Source organism: Larimichthys crocea, chromosome XIII, assembly GCF_000972845.2.
Source record: "Larimichthys crocea isolate SSNF chromosome XIII, L_crocea_2.0, whole genome shotgun sequence".
NCBI classification, from domain to species: domain Eukaryota; kingdom Metazoa; phylum Chordata; class Actinopteri; family Sciaenidae; genus Larimichthys; species Larimichthys crocea.
In genome coordinates, this window is record NC_040023.1 from 5,765,274 (window position 1) to 5,783,090 (window position 17,817).

Here is a 17,817-nt window from a genome sequence, read left to right on the forward strand (position 1 = left end):
AGGAAACACCACCGAAAATATGAAGAGGCTACATTTTATTCAGTGCATCTTAAGACAGAGTTACAGAGCAGAGAATAATTTAGGGAGAGAGCATGATTACAGAGTCTCACCACCTCTGTTTTACTAGCAGCACATTAAATGTTATTACTTTGAAACATTAAAGGACACAGAAAACACGGCGCAGGATCATCCTTCACATTGTTTCACCGCTGTCTAAAAGTCAAGGAATGTGGCTCATTAAAGTGACAAAAATAAATTAGTTAAAAAATAAATATTTCCTCTCAACACTGGACATTTCTACTGTTAGAAAGGCCTAACACACACACACACAGCTTTTAACTAAGTAGCCCTATTGGATTATACAGGCTGGACGACAGGAGTGCAACTAACGCCAGACAAGACATTATGGAGTCACAAGTAAAGGCAGTACCAGGAATATTATTGCTGCCAGGCCATATTTGAATATATATATATGAGATGGACTGGACTGGCTGAGTCCTGCTGGAGGACAAGGATTCATTCACATCACATAGGAAATAACATTATAGGTGCAAGATTCCTGTTTGAAAACACTGTCCTACAGAGCGTACGGGACAGTTACAGATTTCTCAAGTCTGTCTTAGTACAACGATCACATGCCTCTGTGAGTTACAGGTTGCTATGACCGTTTATTTCTAGCACAAATCCAGTTTTTAAAGCTAATAACAGGCTTCAACAGTCTGATTTAGACAGATTAAGAGTTCCTCTTTCAGATTAGGATTATATCAACAAATAACTCATGAGTATTGGATCAACATAAGACAGACTTGTACGTCTTGAACTTATCCTTTAACTTGAAATGATGACACGTATTTTTAATTTAAAAAAAGTACCGTGAACGTACGTTACTCCAGTTCAAATGTGTGTGTATGAACGACATCTGTGTTTGGGTTGCGTCTAATCTTTGGTGCTAAAGTGCTTGCCCATGTTAAGATGGACTGAAGAAGAAGAGAAAAAAAAGGATTGACTGCGGCGCATATAAGTGTTGAACACACTGTACAGAGCAGAGATGTTACAGACGTGGATTTGGTTTTGTGGTTTGACACTTAATGTTTGGTTCGTTGTGGAGATTTACTCGTTGGAGACGTTGGGTAATGTGCTTTTTTGTTTTCTTTCTGCAGGTGAGATGAGAAGCTCAATATCATGTCACATTAAAACTCAATGATTCGACTTAATTTGACCTAAACACGAACAGAATCTGTAATTTCAGGTAGAGTTGCATGTTGGACGAACATCAGTTTCTGTCCAGCACATCTGTGTAGCTATAGCACAGGCTTATATTTTGGTCTCTGTACTTCACTGTAAAGACTTTGGGAAGCTGTAAACAGTCCCTTGGGTGTAAAGGTGGAGAACAACAACCTCAACTACAGCTTGAAAATGTCAAGACGTAGTTCCAGCAACTACCTCTAAAATCCAAAAAATGTTTTTTACATTTCTGTTTGTGTTCGGATTAAACAAATGAGACACAAAATGTTAATTAATGAGCTTTAGAGGTGTTGTTAGGCATCAGACTAGCTGCTTCCCCCTGTTTCCAGTCTTCCAGGCTAAGCACATCCTTACCCCAGCTCTGTGCTTAACATCCAGGTTGATATCACTCCTCTCATCTCACTCTTAGAAAGACAGCAAATAAGTTTACGTCCCTAAATGTTGAACTCTAAAAGCGTCACTGTATATTTACACAGGTGTAACCAAAGTAATGCTGCTAAGCTGAAGGGCCCGTCCACGCTGTCCTGCTGGTTATTCCCACGCGAGGCGAATGCAGGGAGGGCAGATGATGTCAGATGTCGTTGGACGGGGTGCCTTTGCTCTTGCGCCCCGGCAGAGGGAAGGCGGACTTGCTCTGGGGCTGCGTGAGGCGGCTGGTCAGCTGAGTGAAGGGTTCGATGAGGGAGTTGCGTTCGGTGACGCTCACCTCCCACAGCTTCACCTTCTCGCCTCGCGCCCACTGCTGCGCCGCCTCCTGGTCCACCTGACGACGCTCGCGCAAGTCCGTCTTGTTGCCCAGCACCACGACCGTCACCTGAGGACAGAACAGACACATCTGAACCAAATCCAGCTGACACAGAAGAGAAATGCGTTCATGATTTAATAAACTATTGCTTTAAAGCCAGTATGTCATCGTTGTTGACTGAAAACCCGGTTAAAATGTTAAAAATTCGATTAATCAATTAGTTTATTTGTCTGTAATATGTCAAAAAATGGTAAACAAAAATCAGATCAGCATTTCCTGAAGCCCAAGGTGACATCCTCAAATGTCTTGTTCTGTCCACAACCCAAATATATTCAGCTTACTGTCACAGAAAACTAAAGAAACTGGAAAATATTGACATTAGAGAAGCTGAAATCAGAAAACTTGGACATTTTTTTATTAACAAATAACAAAATTATTAATCGAATATCAGAATAGTTGTTGATTAGATTAATAGTAGACAACTTAAATCGATTAATTGTTGCAGCTGTATGAAAGAAAAGGTCTCTGATGGACTTTATGGTGTTGCAGCTGTATGAAAGAAAAGGTCTCTGATGGACTTTATGGGTAGTAAAAAAACCTGCATTTGTTCTTGTTCATTGTGATGTTCTCGTACCGTGCGTGCAGTAAACAAACCAGACTGACTAAAAGCTCAGACAAAGTGTTGCAGCTCCTGCAGGATTATCTGCATGATGCACGTTCCTCAGGTGTGTGCTCCTACATGCAAAAGCTGTCGACCCATTTGAATAAAAAGCAAATCATTTATTTACTGTTTCGATCCAGCTTCTATTTGCTCACACCTTTCACGAGCACACTTTGTGACTTATTCAGGAGGAACAATGCAACGGCTGTGCAAACAAACAGGGAACACGGAAACTAACCTGAAACTGAACTGACAGTCGGCCAGTGTTGAACCCGGACACCGAATGTCTCTAAATGCTGTTCTGTGTGGCACAACATAAAAGGCAGAGCTGAAGGAGAGGAGCTCATTTACATATTAAGAATAATAACACCGGGGAACACAATTTTTGTTGAGTTAGCTGCTTTTAACTCATTTCTGGGTGCAGAATCCAAAACTGATCTCAGTTTTTCTCTATCACATCAAGTTTTTTAACTATAGGATCCGCGTTTTCTTAAAAAATATGAAAAACACTGTGCTTGTTTTCACTAAACAAAAGTATATACGGGAATACCAAATGCCAACTTTTCACGTGTTCCTTCGGTCCACATCCGTAAACTCTCGACAGACACTGCTTGCACACTATGCGAGGGGCCCATGGCTTTGTCTTGATCACCGAGTTTTACTTTAAAATATGCAAAATATGGGGCGGTCGGTAGCGTGGTGGGTTGGGCGGCCGCCCCGTGTGTGGAGGCTGTAGTCCTCGCTGCAGCTGGCCTCGGTTCGAATCCCGCATCGGACGGCTAATTTGCTGCGTGTCACTCCCCCTCTCTCTGCCCCCTGCTTCCTGTCTATCTTCAGCTGTACTATCAATAAAGGCATAAAAGGCCAAAAAAATATCCTAACAAAAAAATATATAAATATATATGCAAAATATGCTTGTTTGACAAATGCACTGATGTTTGCCCTCTGACTATAGCAAAAGGAGTCAGGGTTGTTTTGAGGCATTTACGACGAGAAGTAGCAGGAGCAGACATGATCTGGAACAAAGGAAATATAAAACACTAAGATGGAATAGTTACAAGCTTTGAAAACTACAAAAAACTGCATTAAATATATGCCAATGGGTACAAGGTGAAGAGAAAAGCCAGCACAGATCCTCTTCATTTCCTTTCTGTTTGCAGATATTGATACAGGGTTCCCACACCTTTTTCATGAACAAATTAAAGCACTTTTCAAGCACCTTCAAGCACCAGTTTTTCCATTTTTCCAGCACCTTTAACAGCAAGGACCATCACACAGACCCAATCCACACTTACTGCCCCTGTCCATTAACAAGATACATGCTAGTGCTGCTTGATGATCAACCAGTATGCTTTGCTTTGTACCAGCCCCAGGAAGACAAAATACAGACAAGAGACACTCATGATTTACTGGAATGTAATGTAAAAATCCGCCTACATGTTTCGGCCAGCATGTTGGCAGTCTGTTTATTTTATATGTATGGCTGAGTGTAGGATCTCCATGCTGAAGATCACATTATCTGTATTTAAGTGTCAAGCTACGTGTTGAAATAAAGTGTGAACTGGTGAGGGACTGACATGTTTAAAGAATTCAAATTAACTTTACGAAAACACGAAAAAGCATTTGCGTGCAACCACATATCCACTATTGAATTAATACAACTTTCCCCAAGCAGGGAATGTCAATTTCAGTTCATACATCACACAAATTTCAAGCATTTTCACAACCTTGAAAACACTGAATTGAAATTCAAGCATTTTCAAGGAATTCAAGCACCCGTGGGAACCCTGTTGATAGTACTGACCTATTGGGAGCTGCACACACCTCTCACCGCACTGTCTCAACTGTGACTGCACAAACAAGTACATAGAGGAGTCCAATTGTAATCAGCTGGCAAGTCTTACTACAGCTGATCGGTGGAGTTTTGCTTATCTGGAGGGTTATTAAAGCACTCTGAAGCAGCCACACCTCTTTCTTATCTCTGGATTTGTCGATCTCCTTCTTCAGTGTGTCCACCCTCTTGAAGGACTCCAAGCTGTCCACGCTGTACACCAGCACGAAGCCGTCCGCCACAGAGTAGTAGTGTTTGGGCAGGTCCTGTCCATCGTGGAGACCTTTGGTGTCATACAGCCTCAGCTGCTCCTTCACACCCCGGTCTGTCTCCACCGAGGCCACGTACACGTCCTCCTGGGTCTCATTGGACTCGGATCCTGGAAAAAAAACACAGACAGACCCTTCACAGTGTGTGTGGATCACACACTTTAAATCACGTGGTTATAAATATTAATGTCACTCACCTACAGTGTGGTTTCCGTACAGCAGCTGCTCCAGTATGGCAGTTTTTCCCACTGCTGCCTGGCCACACACCACAACTTTACAACCTTTCCCCATGTCGAGCCTGCAATAAAACATTGACAGTGTTTACAGTCTCATCTGTGACACGTTATATGAACATGGACGCTGCTCCGCATCAGCCTAAAACATCCTGACAGCGTGTTGTTGTTGTTTAGCCTGGTTAGCTCGCAGCTCAGATCAGATCCAGCGTGAAATAAACAAACCGAGGACGAGCCAGCTGTTCACTGACGGCTGGTTAATGATTAAAACAGCCGGATGCACTTCCTTACTCAAATCAGGTGGATGTCTGGCCGCCTATCGAGTCTTTAGGTGAAGCATCACAACCGGAGCATCCATGCTGCAGGGCTTAATCTGTCACTGCGCATGCGCGAAAAACAAAAACATAATAATTACAGAAAACAAATAAAATAAAATAAAAATACTATTTATGATAATAACACATGAGTTTTGTTTGTTTCTAATAATTTCATGCTACATAATAACAGTGACATATTTGCATTTATAGATATGATGTGCCAAATATAAATAAATATGCATATTTTTGTATTTTTATTATTATTAAAAAAATACAATTTAAATCGAAAATGATTGGAAATGCATGTTTTGTATTTTCTATTATTATAAAAAATATTTTTTATCGAAAATTATTAGAGATGCATATTTTGTATTTTTTATTAATATTAAAAAATATTTTTTTAATCGAAAATGAATGTAAATTAAAAAAAGAGCGAACAAAAAAAAACATTAAAAATGTAGATAAATAAAAAAAATATTTAGAAACGTAGGACGGAGACTACATTTCCCATGAGCCTCTCAAAGAGACGCGTCTTTGTCACTGCGCATGCGTGTAACCCCAACAACAAAAACCTAAAAATTACAGAAAACAAATAAAATTAAAAAAAAAATACTACTAATGATAATAATATATGATATTTGTTTGTTTCTAATAATTATATTATATAGATATAATATCGCTATTATGAATAAATATGCATATTTTTGTATTATTATTATTTAAAAAATAAATTTAATCGAAAATGAATGGAAATTAAAAAAGAGAGCGAACAAAAACATTAAAAATCTGGATAAATAAAAAATATATATTTCGAACGAAGTCCGGAGACTACATTTCCCATGATCCTCTCAGAGGAAACGCGTCACCATGGTTTTCATAAGGCATGCCGGGTACCTACCCTCTCTCTTTCCGGCTGGTACGCCATCATGTAAGCGAGTTTTCTATGCTTTTGTACGAAACGTAATCCATTAAAATCATCTTGTATATACTTTCATCTGCCTTTACAACTCAGGGAGCCGTTTAACGACTCATTAACAACCTATAAGCCGTGATTATTTTTTAACTAACGTTATTTTAAAACACAGATTACGGCTCCTTTTTCAACGGTGCCATTGAAACCGCTAGCCGGAGCTAATGTGTTGATAGCATGCTGTCTGTTTTTGTCTTTTCTGTGAAATAACTAAAGCTTGTCAGAGTTTCTCGGGGGGATTCAATGTCCTAGAAAGCGGCACCTGCAGTGAGTTAGTTTGTGTTTGGTGTTAGTGAGGAGAAGATGAGCTACGCGGCTAATGATAGCATGCCGAGCTGTACTTGTGGAAGAAGCAGCATGGACTGCTGTGCCATTAAACACTGAGTAGTTTCTCTGTAAGCTCTCACACGGTGAGATGAGGCATGTGTGTTTTATATAGTTTAGTTTCTACTAGAGTAAAAGTGACAGGTTGTCGCTCCTCAAAGCGGAGGGGAGCCTACAGGGTCTTTACTCATGTGCTACTCGACTTATAACCTGAAAGTCTGTTTTAACCTGATCAGAAGTGTTGGTTATGTTGTGCTGCGGACTCTAAAATGACATGAGTTGATCTCTGTAAATACACGTACACTGAGCCACACATGCTGTCCGTTATAATCCTGTATAGTGTATTTTGTTGTTGCATCAAAACAAGCTTTAAAGTCGGGTCTAACTCAAACGTTTTGGACCCCTTACAGGAGAGGAAATTTACCAAGCCACCTCCTTTATAATCCTCACTGCCATAGGAATTAATATTTTATAGCATGGCTGTATTTGCTGGTACCTAAAGATGCATCTTGAGGTATCTGTTGTCATATTTTTGCAAGTTTTAGCCAGTTTGGCCTTTGCATCACGCCTTGAAGTGGACTGACTTTAAATGTGCGTCCTCCAGTCTCGAGCAAAGTTGCAGATTTTTCGTTTCAGGAGTTTTAACTCAACCTGTGGCTCAGCATCATGGGTCTAACTTGCACGTCTTGTTTCTTTTTTTCCCCCTCCAGATAAGTCAACATGGGAGCATATAGGTATATGCAGGAGCTATGGCGCAAGAAGCAGTCCGACGTGATGCGCTTCCTGCTCCGCGTTCGCTGCTGGCAGTACCGTCAGCTGTCCAACCTCCACCGTGCTCCTAGACCCACCAGACCTGACAAGGCCCGTAGGCTGGGCTACAAGGCCAAGCAGGGTGAGTGCCGAGCTCAGAGTTGTACACGTGCACATGTGTGATCTGTCATCGTCCGTGCAGCCTTGATGAACGTGTTGTTGTTGTTTGGTTCTAACAGGTTACGTAATCTACCGTGTCCGTGTGCGCCGCGGTGGACGTAAACGCCCTGTCCCCAAGGGTGCCACCTACGGCAAGCCCGTGCACCATGGCGTCAACCAGATCAAGTTTGCCCGCAGCTTGCAGTCCACTGCTGAGGTATGATCACCTGTTAGTGTGTAGAGTCTGTTTAAAACACATCTTTAATGCACCCGGTCAAACTCACAACATGTCGGTCTGCTCATGTTGGAGTAGCACTCACTGGCCAGAGGGCCAACCACATGCAGGACAGCGTACCTCAGATCTGTAGTTGAAATGCACCTGTAACTAGATTTATTAACGGGCTGCTGACACCAAAACTAACTTTGAACTTATTGAAGCTTCCTGAACAAACCTATTAAACTTGACGACAACTTTGACGTGTGATGGGAAAAGCACAGGTTTAAATAATACGATCAATGATGGCTTCAGTATTCATGCAGCTTCACTGTTCAAAATAGTGCCGTTGTAGTTAGGGACGTCTACAGACCTGTTATTTATTTATTTTTGGTTTCTCAGTTCTTTGGTTCAGACATCTTTATATTGAGGACCTCTGGCCAGATAAAACAAAGTTTAAGTTATCATAAGCTCCAGGAAAGGTTTTTTTATTGACCAATCAAAAAGAATTGGCAGATAATCAATAATAATAATTGGTTACGTCATTAAACACAGTGCTTTCCATTCTATAACCCAGATTCCATCAAAGTAACAAACATAAACATGAAGACTGCAGCGATTTTCAAATCCTTGATGACCTGTATTCAGTAGTAAGCTACAGAGAAGTTGATGCTCAAACTGAAACTTTTTTGTAAATGTAAATTTGATGCGTTCTGGATGGTGAGGTTGTCGTTTTTACACGTCCTAACTTTATTGGAATCAGGGGCGAAAAAGTCCAAATATCTGTTAAAATAGACCAACAGCGGCTCGATCTATCAAAGAACTTTGAGGACACTTGTCCTGCAGGTGTAACTAATGATGTTTAGCAGCTGAGGAGCGGTGTCCTGCGTGCTGGTTCACTCGACAGGAATTTCTGGGACGCTCATTGTTAATGTGGCACCTGTTTTAAGACTCTTGACACATCGAGGTCAACTGTCGCTTTGTTCATAGAACCTCTAATTGGTCGATATAATCTTGTAGGATTTGCAGAACAGTAACAGAAAGTGTTGTCCAGGCCAGCAGCGCTGCAATTACGCCGCAATATTCCATCTAAAGAGTTCATGTCCTAAAGAGGACTGTGTGGTTGTTCGTACGCTTGTTTTGATGATGTTTGACGTCAGGAGGCCATTAGACCGCCGTGTGCGGTTGTTACACTGTTACACTATAAATATTGTATCCAGAAGCACGAGCAGCCTTGAATGAATTTGAAGTAGGCTGCTAAATGAGCGCGTTGTCTCCAGTTTACGGGTGCAGAGGATCAAATGTGTTGCTGCCACTAGGAGACGCCAAAGCCGTTGCTTTCGGTGCTGGTGCCACATTACTCGCTGAGGATTTTTACTGCTGATTAGGCCGATCAATCATTCACTCACTCCGTATTTTCGTTTCCTAGGAGCGTGCTGGTCGTCACTGCGGAGCCCTGAGAGTGCTGAACTCCTACTGGGTGGGCGAGGACTCCACCTACAAGTTCTTCGAGGTGATTCTGATCGACCCCTTCCACAAGGCCGTCAGACGCAACCCAGACACCCAATGGATCACAAAGGCTGTGCACAAGCACAGAGAGATGCGTGGCCTGACATCTGCAGGAAAGAAGAGCCGCGGCCTGGGCAAGGGCCACAAGTACCACCTGACCATCGGAGGCTCCCGCCGTGCTGCCTGGAAGAGGCGCAACACCCTGCAGCTGCACCGCTATCGTTAGAGCGCGCCACACGTCTGTACATTAAAGAAATAAACATCCCTTTTTATGGTGACACTCCTGTCTGCTTCATTCACTTGTTTGAATATGAAAAGCTTCAACAGAAAGGGTCTGACAGCTCCATACTGTCAGTGAATAAATATTTTATAGCCTTTGCTGGGGACTGTAGGTGACTTACCTTCACACTGATTAGAGTGCCTTCATCACACTCCCTCAGTTTCCTGTTTGCTATGGGAAGGCCGGGACAAATGATCCTTTAACTATTTTTATTAGTATATAGATGGATGATAAAAATCCAGACTGACGCTCCACCCAACCTGAGCAGGCGCCATCAGGTAGAAACACTCAAGTGTGCCAATCCTTGAAGTACAATGACGTCTCAAATGAGCTGGCAACAGAATTCTTTACTCCGTATTTCACCAGAAATACGACTGAACCACGAGTTCAATCTGGGTGTGAACCGCTGAACCAGCAACTGGAATGAGAAACTAACAGCTTCACTTGATGTCTCCTGATGAGCTTGTTTTTTCCGATGATAAACTGTTTTCACAGGAGCTGTTTTGACATAAAATAATAGGGTCAACACAGGTGTTTCCAATCACACTAATTAAGGTTTAGTTCCATTTATTGCAGCAGACACTATCCGGTGAACCTTCATTAGTGTCATTGGTAACACCTCTGTTGACCCATTTCATGTCAAAATGGCTGCTGTGGAAAAATTAACTAGTCGAGTTTAAAACATTTCTAATTAGCTGTTTTTTACTTGAATGCTAAATTAATTAACTTAAATTCATGTAGCTCTTTAGTGGGCTATCAATCAGTCACAACACTTATCACATTCACCCATTTACTCAATTTGATACGCTGAGGTTGCCAACTACTCACAAGGAGTGACACAGCACTTTTCTATCCAAAGTGCTCACAATGATACTAAGCTCACCCATACACACACACAGCGGCAGCACAAGATATCAGCTGATTTCAGGTGTGGCGGCTCAACCGATGACTCTTACCAGCTGAGCCACAGCCGGCTCAAAAACCGTATTAATTATTTTCAAATTAAAAATCTTGAATGATTACATGGTGATTAAAAGTGTCGTTCCCACCCTAGTTTAGCAAAAGCACACACTTGGCAAGTCTTTGACCGCAGTCGAAGTCCCCGTTTTTTTTACTTTAAAGGTCCAGTGTGTAGAATTTAGTTGCATCTAGTGGTTTAATCGCTGCATTGCAATCTCCTCACATCACCCTCACCTTCCTAGAGTAAAGAAGAAAGTCCCTGTCTAGAGTCTTTTCTGGCCTACTGTAGAAGGATCATTTTAAAGTAACAAAAATAAAAAAGATTCTTATTTTAAAGGTGATTATACATGCATGAAAACATAGTTATGAATATTACATACCACGTCTGCCTTATTCTGAAAATAAAGGCCCTAAATCCTACACACTGCAACTTTAAAGAACATTTTCCAGTTCAGTGAGTACATCCAATCAACCAGAGACGATGCCATACAGGACATTTTAAATAAATCTAGCAGAATTATTAGATTTTGAATAATCCCTAAAGTCTTGTCCAAATACACTGAAGCCTCACAGTGTGATGTCGGTGATAAAAAGTAAAACTAGGGCATCAAACTCCTGCCGCCTGTGACCTGCCACACTGAGCTACTTCCAACCAATTCCACTCAGACATTCAGACAGCGACAGTCCTCCCATGAACTCCTCAAGTGTTTCGCTTGAAATGATCCCACTCGTTTTCTCGGGACATTTGGCTCTGAACCACGTTGATTATAAGGAATTCCTTGTCTACTGACTGATTCCCCTCCAGTCGTCCACTTAGAGAAACCCAATCTGGAGCTTTTTGTTCTTTGTAACTACTGACCTATTTCTAAATCTTTAGTCAGTCTCAAGGTGGTAAAAGGTGGTCTGAAATGTGGTCATGTAGAAGAGACATTAACACATGCAACAGCACAGAGACAATCGCGACTCCTCTATCTTATGCTGATTCTCATGGAGTATGTGTCCTAGCTGTTGTGGAGAGGGTCGTGGGTTCGTGTATAGTGTGGGAAAGAAGTAATCCTAGAGGTGTTTGTCACCTTAAACATAAAGGTAAAGCTAGTAGTTTGATAGATTCTTCTTGCTGTCATTAAATCACGAAAAGATCGAGTCAACAAAATGTTGGATCGTCTCAAACATTTCTGAACTGCCCACCCTGTCTGTGGTTATTCAGACAAGGACACAATAGACTCGTTTGAGTCTGCAATCAACGGCTCCACACAGTGCATGCTGGTTAAATTTCTGTCCAACTTGATCCCAGCTTGCTGAGATGTCACACTGACGGGTAACACTGTATAATCACTGTCACTGATACATGATACATCGGCAGTTAATTAAATGTTATTATTTATTTGTTTAGTAATAATTAAAAATGCTATAATTTCCGTTCTTTATTCTTAGTTTATAAATTATATATTGTGTCATTGAGACAATAACATGACATTCTCAAGCGGTAACCTCTGTGGCTGTGAAGTGAAGCCAATGCAGAAGTGCTAAAAACTGTTGCAGTTCCTTAAACGTCCACTTGAGGCTGGCTACAGAAGGAGTCAGTCTCCATAGGTCCCCATGTTAAAATGTCCTTCACAGCAGAAATATACATGTTTACAGCCTGGTACAAAAAACTGTTTTGGTCTCTATAGCTAATTTCCCTGATCATGACAACTGTACTGAGGGTGAATTTTTATTTAACTCACTCGTTAATTTTTGCATAATTAACAGCGTGGTTGCTTTGATTGACAGGTGGGTGCCGTTACAGATGGCTTGTTTGAACACTGAGGCTTAATTCAGTAACCCCTGTTATGAAAATTAGGATTATACTGGGGTTCAGGTGTTTTAATTCATATAGTGTGTGCATATCCTGTCTTTTGCATGTCTCGTGCACTTCCCTTATTCGGCTTGTGATTTACTAAGACTGGCAGGGAGAGATAATTAGAAATCAACAGTACAAGGTCAGGAGAGACAGACTAGGGGAGTACCATTTGGATATAAAATATAATGCTCATTACTGAGCAGAAAAGCAAAAAAAGGACATTATGATATTATCTGTATCAGGTGGGAGGTGTCCGAGGCAGCCCATTTTTTAAAACATGTATAAGAACCAACTGTTAGAGCTCCTCAGGGAGCCTTTTCTCTGTGACCCCCTTTTGTGTGTTGCACTGTTAAACGCTCCTTGTACAAGAATAATTACATTCAACTTAAACTTTGATACTTTTAATCCAGTCTTTCTAAGGTTTTTCCTGAAAAATTCCCATAACACCCCCAATGATCCACGTCTTTGTTGATTGGCGGACAGAGCCACCACACATTGAGCTTTAAAGCAAGCTCTTCAGAAACTTGTGGGATACGACAGCCATCATTCATTTTACTATGTATGTCTGTGCTTTACTTGTTGAAGTATCAATCCATGGTCGGTTTTTGTTCATTTCATCGTATTTGTTGACAATAAGCCAGCTTTATCCCTTCAACTAAAGCTAATTTTACTAAAGACGTAATCTTAAATATATATATATATATATAAAATATTATCTGTTTTACGTTATCTAAACTCTAAAGATCTGTTTGGTGCTGTCGAGGGTTAACATGTTAATCTATCCCACGTCAGTTTCCTTTCACATCTAGGAACATCCTTACATATTTCATACTGGTAGAACTCTTTCTTCTATTCTTTTGATGTACACCTACATAAGAACAGGAACAGGAAGTAAAAAAAAATCAATCTGTATCGACGTGTTATGTACTCAGGTTGAGGTTGAAAGAGAATGAGTAACACCGTCACTTGATCAGTGTGGTAAATTCCGGCCTCATAAATATTTCCATTGTAAGGTACTCGTGTCAACAAATTCGCTTTTATCAATATTTGACTGTACATATATTATTATAGCCGGTTATTATTATATGAATATGAAGTGGAATCAACCAGTGGTGTGACAGGGAGAGCATAGTGAGCATAGCAGAGGGCTGCTATTCAAACCAGCAGGATAACAGGATACGCTGCACGTTTGAAATGGCTTGGAAATCCTAGTGCAAATCAACCAGAGGTTAAAATGACAACTAACACAACAACAGCCTTTCAGAATAATACGAAATTAGCTTTTAATTGTATTTCTTTCTACAAGATGTGCTGTTTTGTGTTGATGGCTGTGGCAAACAAGAAGTTTTTCTCACCCCAAATGCGCAGTGCCATGCTGACACGCAAATGATAAGTGCTGTGTCAATAAATAATAAAGCACTTAAGATCGACCTTTTGAACACAATACAGTATTCCTGTTCTTCAAGTTTGGCCTTGTATTAGTGAGCACTTCACTCTTGTGTTCAGTGTCATTATGGTTACCAGTTAACGGCTCATTTTAAGGGACAAGTTCATTTAACCAGTGAAGTATTACTGGGAGCACTCAGTCAGGTTTGACTCCACTACTTCTAGGCTGTACACGGCACACTGTGCTGTATACTTTGACTTGTTGTGCACATGCTGCTGGTGAGGTAAGGTAAAATGAGGTGACATTTTATGGTTATGGCTTTAAAGATACAGCACATCTATCAACACATGCTGGGGATATAGGTGAACATTCACTAATTCACTCAGTGGAACAGCCAATCAGAGCTCTCTTTTACCTTTTTTAATTGTTTTCAATAACTCTATATCTCTATCTCAATAATGCGATAAAATTATTATAAACAGTTAAGAGCATATCGGAGATTGGAGGCCAGATATATAAAGTAGGACTAAAATTCAAATTCAAAGGTTAGAATATACATACGCACTCCTTTTATTAGAATTATAAAGCTGTGTACATACACATGTCGCTGTCTTACAAAGTGATTGTGAAACTTATTAACTTATAATTTCCATTTCCACCCCCACAGTGGAGCCACAGATGAATGTAGACACACCCTGAATCACAAGTTTACAATATGCATGCTATAAAGCTATATATAGCTCTAAATATAGCTACCGTATTTTCCAAACTATAGAGCGCACCTGAATATGAGCCGCACCCACTAAGTTCTAAAAATAAATAAATAAATAAAAATTACATATATAAGCTGCATCTATAAGCTTCTATAACTTTCCCTGTCTCGTTTTTGCACTTCCTGTTAGAGCACCCGGTGGCGGCTAAAAAAGCGTGGGAAAAAAGTAGTGCCTTATAGTCCGGAAAATACGGTATCTTATTTATATCTGACTGAACCTTGTCAACTGTTATTGGAGCACAGTGCAACGTAGAAAGTCAGTCCTCAGCATGAACCATCAGAGATGTAACTATTTTATTTATAACGCCCATCCAAACAGTCATGATTAATTGCACAGAAATACCTTGCGTGATTCTTTGATGGTCATTTTACTGCGATTATACAGCCTATGGTCGCCGTAGAAAACCATGTGTTTGCATTGTTTTGTTTGTATATAAGTGCTACATTTTTTACGAATTATGTATCATGTATGCATGTTTTTGTACATCCACGTTTTACATTTTGCACCGCCAGGTCCGATTTAGCAGAAGATTCTGCACAAAAAAGTAAGATGGAGCTGTAGTTTAAATAAAAATGGGGAAAGAAAAAAGGATTTTGACATTAGACTGAATACAGTGACGTTTATTGTCAGTTTTGGGTAATGTTACTTGCTACTTTTTGATTTAGAGTTGTAGTGTCTTGATTCATTTTGCTGTCCTAGAGGACTCTGAGGGGTCAGTGTAGTGTCAGTGTCTTACTTTGTTATGTTAACTGTGTTAAATTAATTCACTGGGTCATGGTGACAACATATTATCGTCCTGAGCTAAATTAGTGTTTCCCCGGCAGAGTAAAAGGGTCGAATGAGAACATGGAAGGGCGGAGTGAGAACAACAGTCACCTCTCACATTACTCTCTCTCTATTGTCTCTGCTTACATTAGTCTGTGGGGCAGCAATGACCCCCTGACATGCTCTGTAAAAATCCTCCCAAAAAAGAAAGTGGAGAACGGGATGCCACAGCGTGGGATTGCTTTACTCCTAAAAGGTTTCATTGTAGTTAGTGAGGAAACATTAGCTGGGATTGAGAGTGCCTTGGGAAATGCCTGGTGCTACATCTTTGTGTGGAGCTTCGGTCATCTTGTGCCTGCTGTTTGCAAATGGAGAGGAGGGGAACTTTTTTTTTTTTTCCATGTCACATTAACCCAGTAAGAATTCAGTGCGGTGGCGAGCGGCTCGAAAGCCTCGTGACCTCGTGCCTTAGAAATGGATCCATTAGTCCGATGTGTGTCTTATTTAAACAGTATCGACTGTCAAATACTGGGCATGATACTAATAACACACAGACAATGAGCTAAAATAACTGTTGTCTATTAGGTTTTGAAGGGATGTGCAGTTAAAGTCAGACTTTAATGGAGGGTTTAAATGTTCAAATAACCTTTCCAGTGAGACATTTTAAAGCTGCACTAATCCATATTTTTATATCACAAATAAATCAAACGACAATTTTTAATGTCTCAACAGAGAATTTCAAAAGCTCTGCAGTTACCCTCAGAGCTTTTTTAGCATCTTTTAGCTCTTTGTTTTGGCTTTCCAGCCCAACCCTGTACTGTAAAAGAGTGAAACATTTAGCAGCTACAGAGATTGTGGTGGCTCTAGCTCCCACCATGTTCACTGTCCTGCCTCTTCTGCATCCTGGCTAATCTAAAGCTCCAAAAAGACAGTCTTGACCTGAGGTGGTTCTAATGACGCCTAGGTGCTCAAACAAGCCATCTGCTATGCCGCCCTCTTGTCAATCAATCAAATTCACCCTCAGTACAGTTGTCACGAAAAGGGGAATTAGATACTAGAGACTGTAAACATGTTTATTTCTGCTGTGAAGTTGGACATTTTAACATGGGGACTTATGGAGATTGACTTGTTCTGTAGCCAGCCTCAAGTGGCTGTTCGAGGAACTGCAGGTTTTGCCACTTCCACACTGACTCCACTTCACAGCCATAAAGGTTGCAGCTTGGGGGGAACCCCAGTAACTCACGAGGTGGAATATGTTCAAGTCTGACCTGAGGCCAGTTAATACATGTCTTATTTCCAGTGAAATAAAGAGAAATGACAAAACTTGTGTGGTGGTTCTCGCCTCAGGGGAATTCCCACCCACTTACGTCTTTACATTCGTCAGCTGGCTAGACATACAGCAAATTTGGAGCCATGTGACCAAAACAACGTGCTGAAAGAAGCCAAAATAGAGGAGGGTTTGTCACCACAACATGTGGGCGAGCATTTAGAGCTCTATGTTAGGAAATAAAATGTGCAGACTGTAAAATGACCCAGTTAAACGAGTCAATAAAATATGAATACTTCAAATACTTTAACATTTACACTGGTTACACCTTTTCATATTTGCGATATTCACACTGGTTACACTGTAATCTTTCTACATTGCTATGTTTACACTGTTTATACTGTTAATATTTTTTAGATTTGATAGATTTACACTGGTTACATATTTTTATATAATGCGGTATTCAAACTAGCTACACAGTTAATATCTTTATTTATTTATTTTTGATTATTATTATTTTTTTTTATTTGTCATACTTATATATATATATATATATTATTTATATATATATATATATATATATATATATATATATATATCATATATTATATATTAAAATATCTTTTACATTCCATATTATGTATTTTATGTTTATTGCTTGTATTGACAATAAAGTTGACTTAACTTGGTAACTATTCTTATTTTCAGGCGATAATACACTTTTGAAAATATGTTATTATGTATTATATACATTTCTGATATGTTCTGTAAATATATGTCTCTAAATCTTACACACTGGCCCTTTAAAATTATTTCTAAATTTAAAGTTTTATGTCTTAAACTCTGCATACAGCTATGATTAAACTCGGCGAACCCTGAGAGGACGACTTCTATGTAGCAACAGAGGTTGATTTTGCAATATAATTATACTCCGCTGGCAATAAAAACGTATAAAGCAAATGAGAGGAAACGTTTATGCGTGAGCCAAATGTTTCGTCAGCCAGAGTGAGTGAGTTAACTTTGCCCTCATTTCATTTAAAGTACAAAAAAACAAATCTGCATCCAAACCAAACTATGTTAAGTACCATAATTATACAGTATGTTGCAATACAGACTTTTTAGTTGTTTTTTTGTTTTGTTTTTGTCATTTTGTACACTTGCCAAACTGTCTTTTGTTCACTTTGACTGGTGAAAGTATGTCAGTGGGTTACATTGACACCAGCAGTGCAGAGGAGAGAGCTGCAGGCGGAGAGGGGAGGGGGGAAGGAGGAGCCGATGAAGTGGGTCACATGGTTGCACAGTGTGTGTGTGTGTG

At 40.2% G+C, this 17,817-nt stretch overlaps 2 protein-coding genes across 3 annotated transcripts; one reads left to right on the forward strand and one right to left on the reverse strand.

The window, feature by feature from the left end:
* Positions 1-18: 18 nt before the first annotated feature.
* Positions 19-5,370, reverse strand: nkiras1 (NFKB inhibitor interacting Ras-like 1). Of its 2 annotated transcripts, XM_019268000.2 has the most exons (4): positions 5,276-5,370; positions 4,949-5,049; positions 4,620-4,861; positions 19-2,059 (listed from the first exon to the last, which is right to left on the reverse strand). In XM_019268000.2, exons 2-4 carry the CDS (start codon positions 5,040-5,042, stop codon positions 1,817-1,819), a joined length of 579 nt encoding a protein of 192 aa, XP_019123545.1. In that variant the 5' UTR covers positions 5,043-5,049; positions 5,276-5,370; the 3' UTR covers positions 19-1,816. The 2 variants fall into 2 exon arrangements, with proteins under 2 accessions (XP_019123545.1, XP_019123537.1); XM_019267992.2 differs by lacking the exon at positions 5,276-5,370 and having other exon boundaries at positions 4,949-5,269.
* Positions 5,371-6,123: 753 nt separating this feature from the next.
* On the forward strand, positions 6,124-9,507 carry rpl15 (ribosomal protein L15). Its single transcript, XM_010746691.3, has 4 exons — positions 6,124-6,229; positions 7,306-7,487; positions 7,585-7,721; positions 9,148-9,507. Exons 2-4 carry the CDS (start codon positions 7,316-7,318, stop codon positions 9,451-9,453), a joined length of 615 nt encoding a protein of 204 aa, XP_010744993.1. The 5' UTR covers positions 6,124-6,229; positions 7,306-7,315; the 3' UTR covers positions 9,454-9,507.
* The last annotated feature ends 8,310 nt before the right edge of the window (positions 9,508-17,817 follow it).

What these genes read in the sequence shown, in the direction of transcription:
- rpl15 (XM_010746691.3), top strand. Translation starts at nt 7,316, where the DNA reads ATGGGAGCATATAGGTATATGCAGGAGCTATGGCGCAAGAAGCAGTCC. An exon ending in GGGCTACAAGGCCAAGCAGG is followed by an intron (nt 7,488 to 7,584) that starts GTGAGTGCCGAG and finishes TGGTTCTAACAG; the next exon opens with GTTACGTAATCTACCGTGTC. An exon ending in GCTTGCAGTCCACTGCTGAG is followed by an intron (nt 7,722 to 9,147) that starts GTATGATCACCT and finishes TTCGTTTCCTAG; the next exon opens with GAGCGTGCTGGTCGTCACTG.
- nkiras1 (XM_019267992.2), bottom strand. Translation starts at nt 5,063, where the DNA reads ATGTTTTATTGCAGGCTCGACATGGGGAAAGGTTGTAAAGTTGTGGTG. An exon ending in GTACGGAAACCACACTGTAG is followed by an intron (nt 4,862 to 4,948) that starts GTGAGTGACATT and finishes TTTTTTTTCCAG; the next exon opens with GATCCGAGTCCAATGAGACC. An exon ending in AATCCAGAGATAAGAAAGAG is followed by an intron (nt 2,060 to 4,619) that starts GTGTGGCTGCTT and finishes TTCTGTCCTCAG; the next exon opens with GTGACGGTCGTGGTGCTGGG.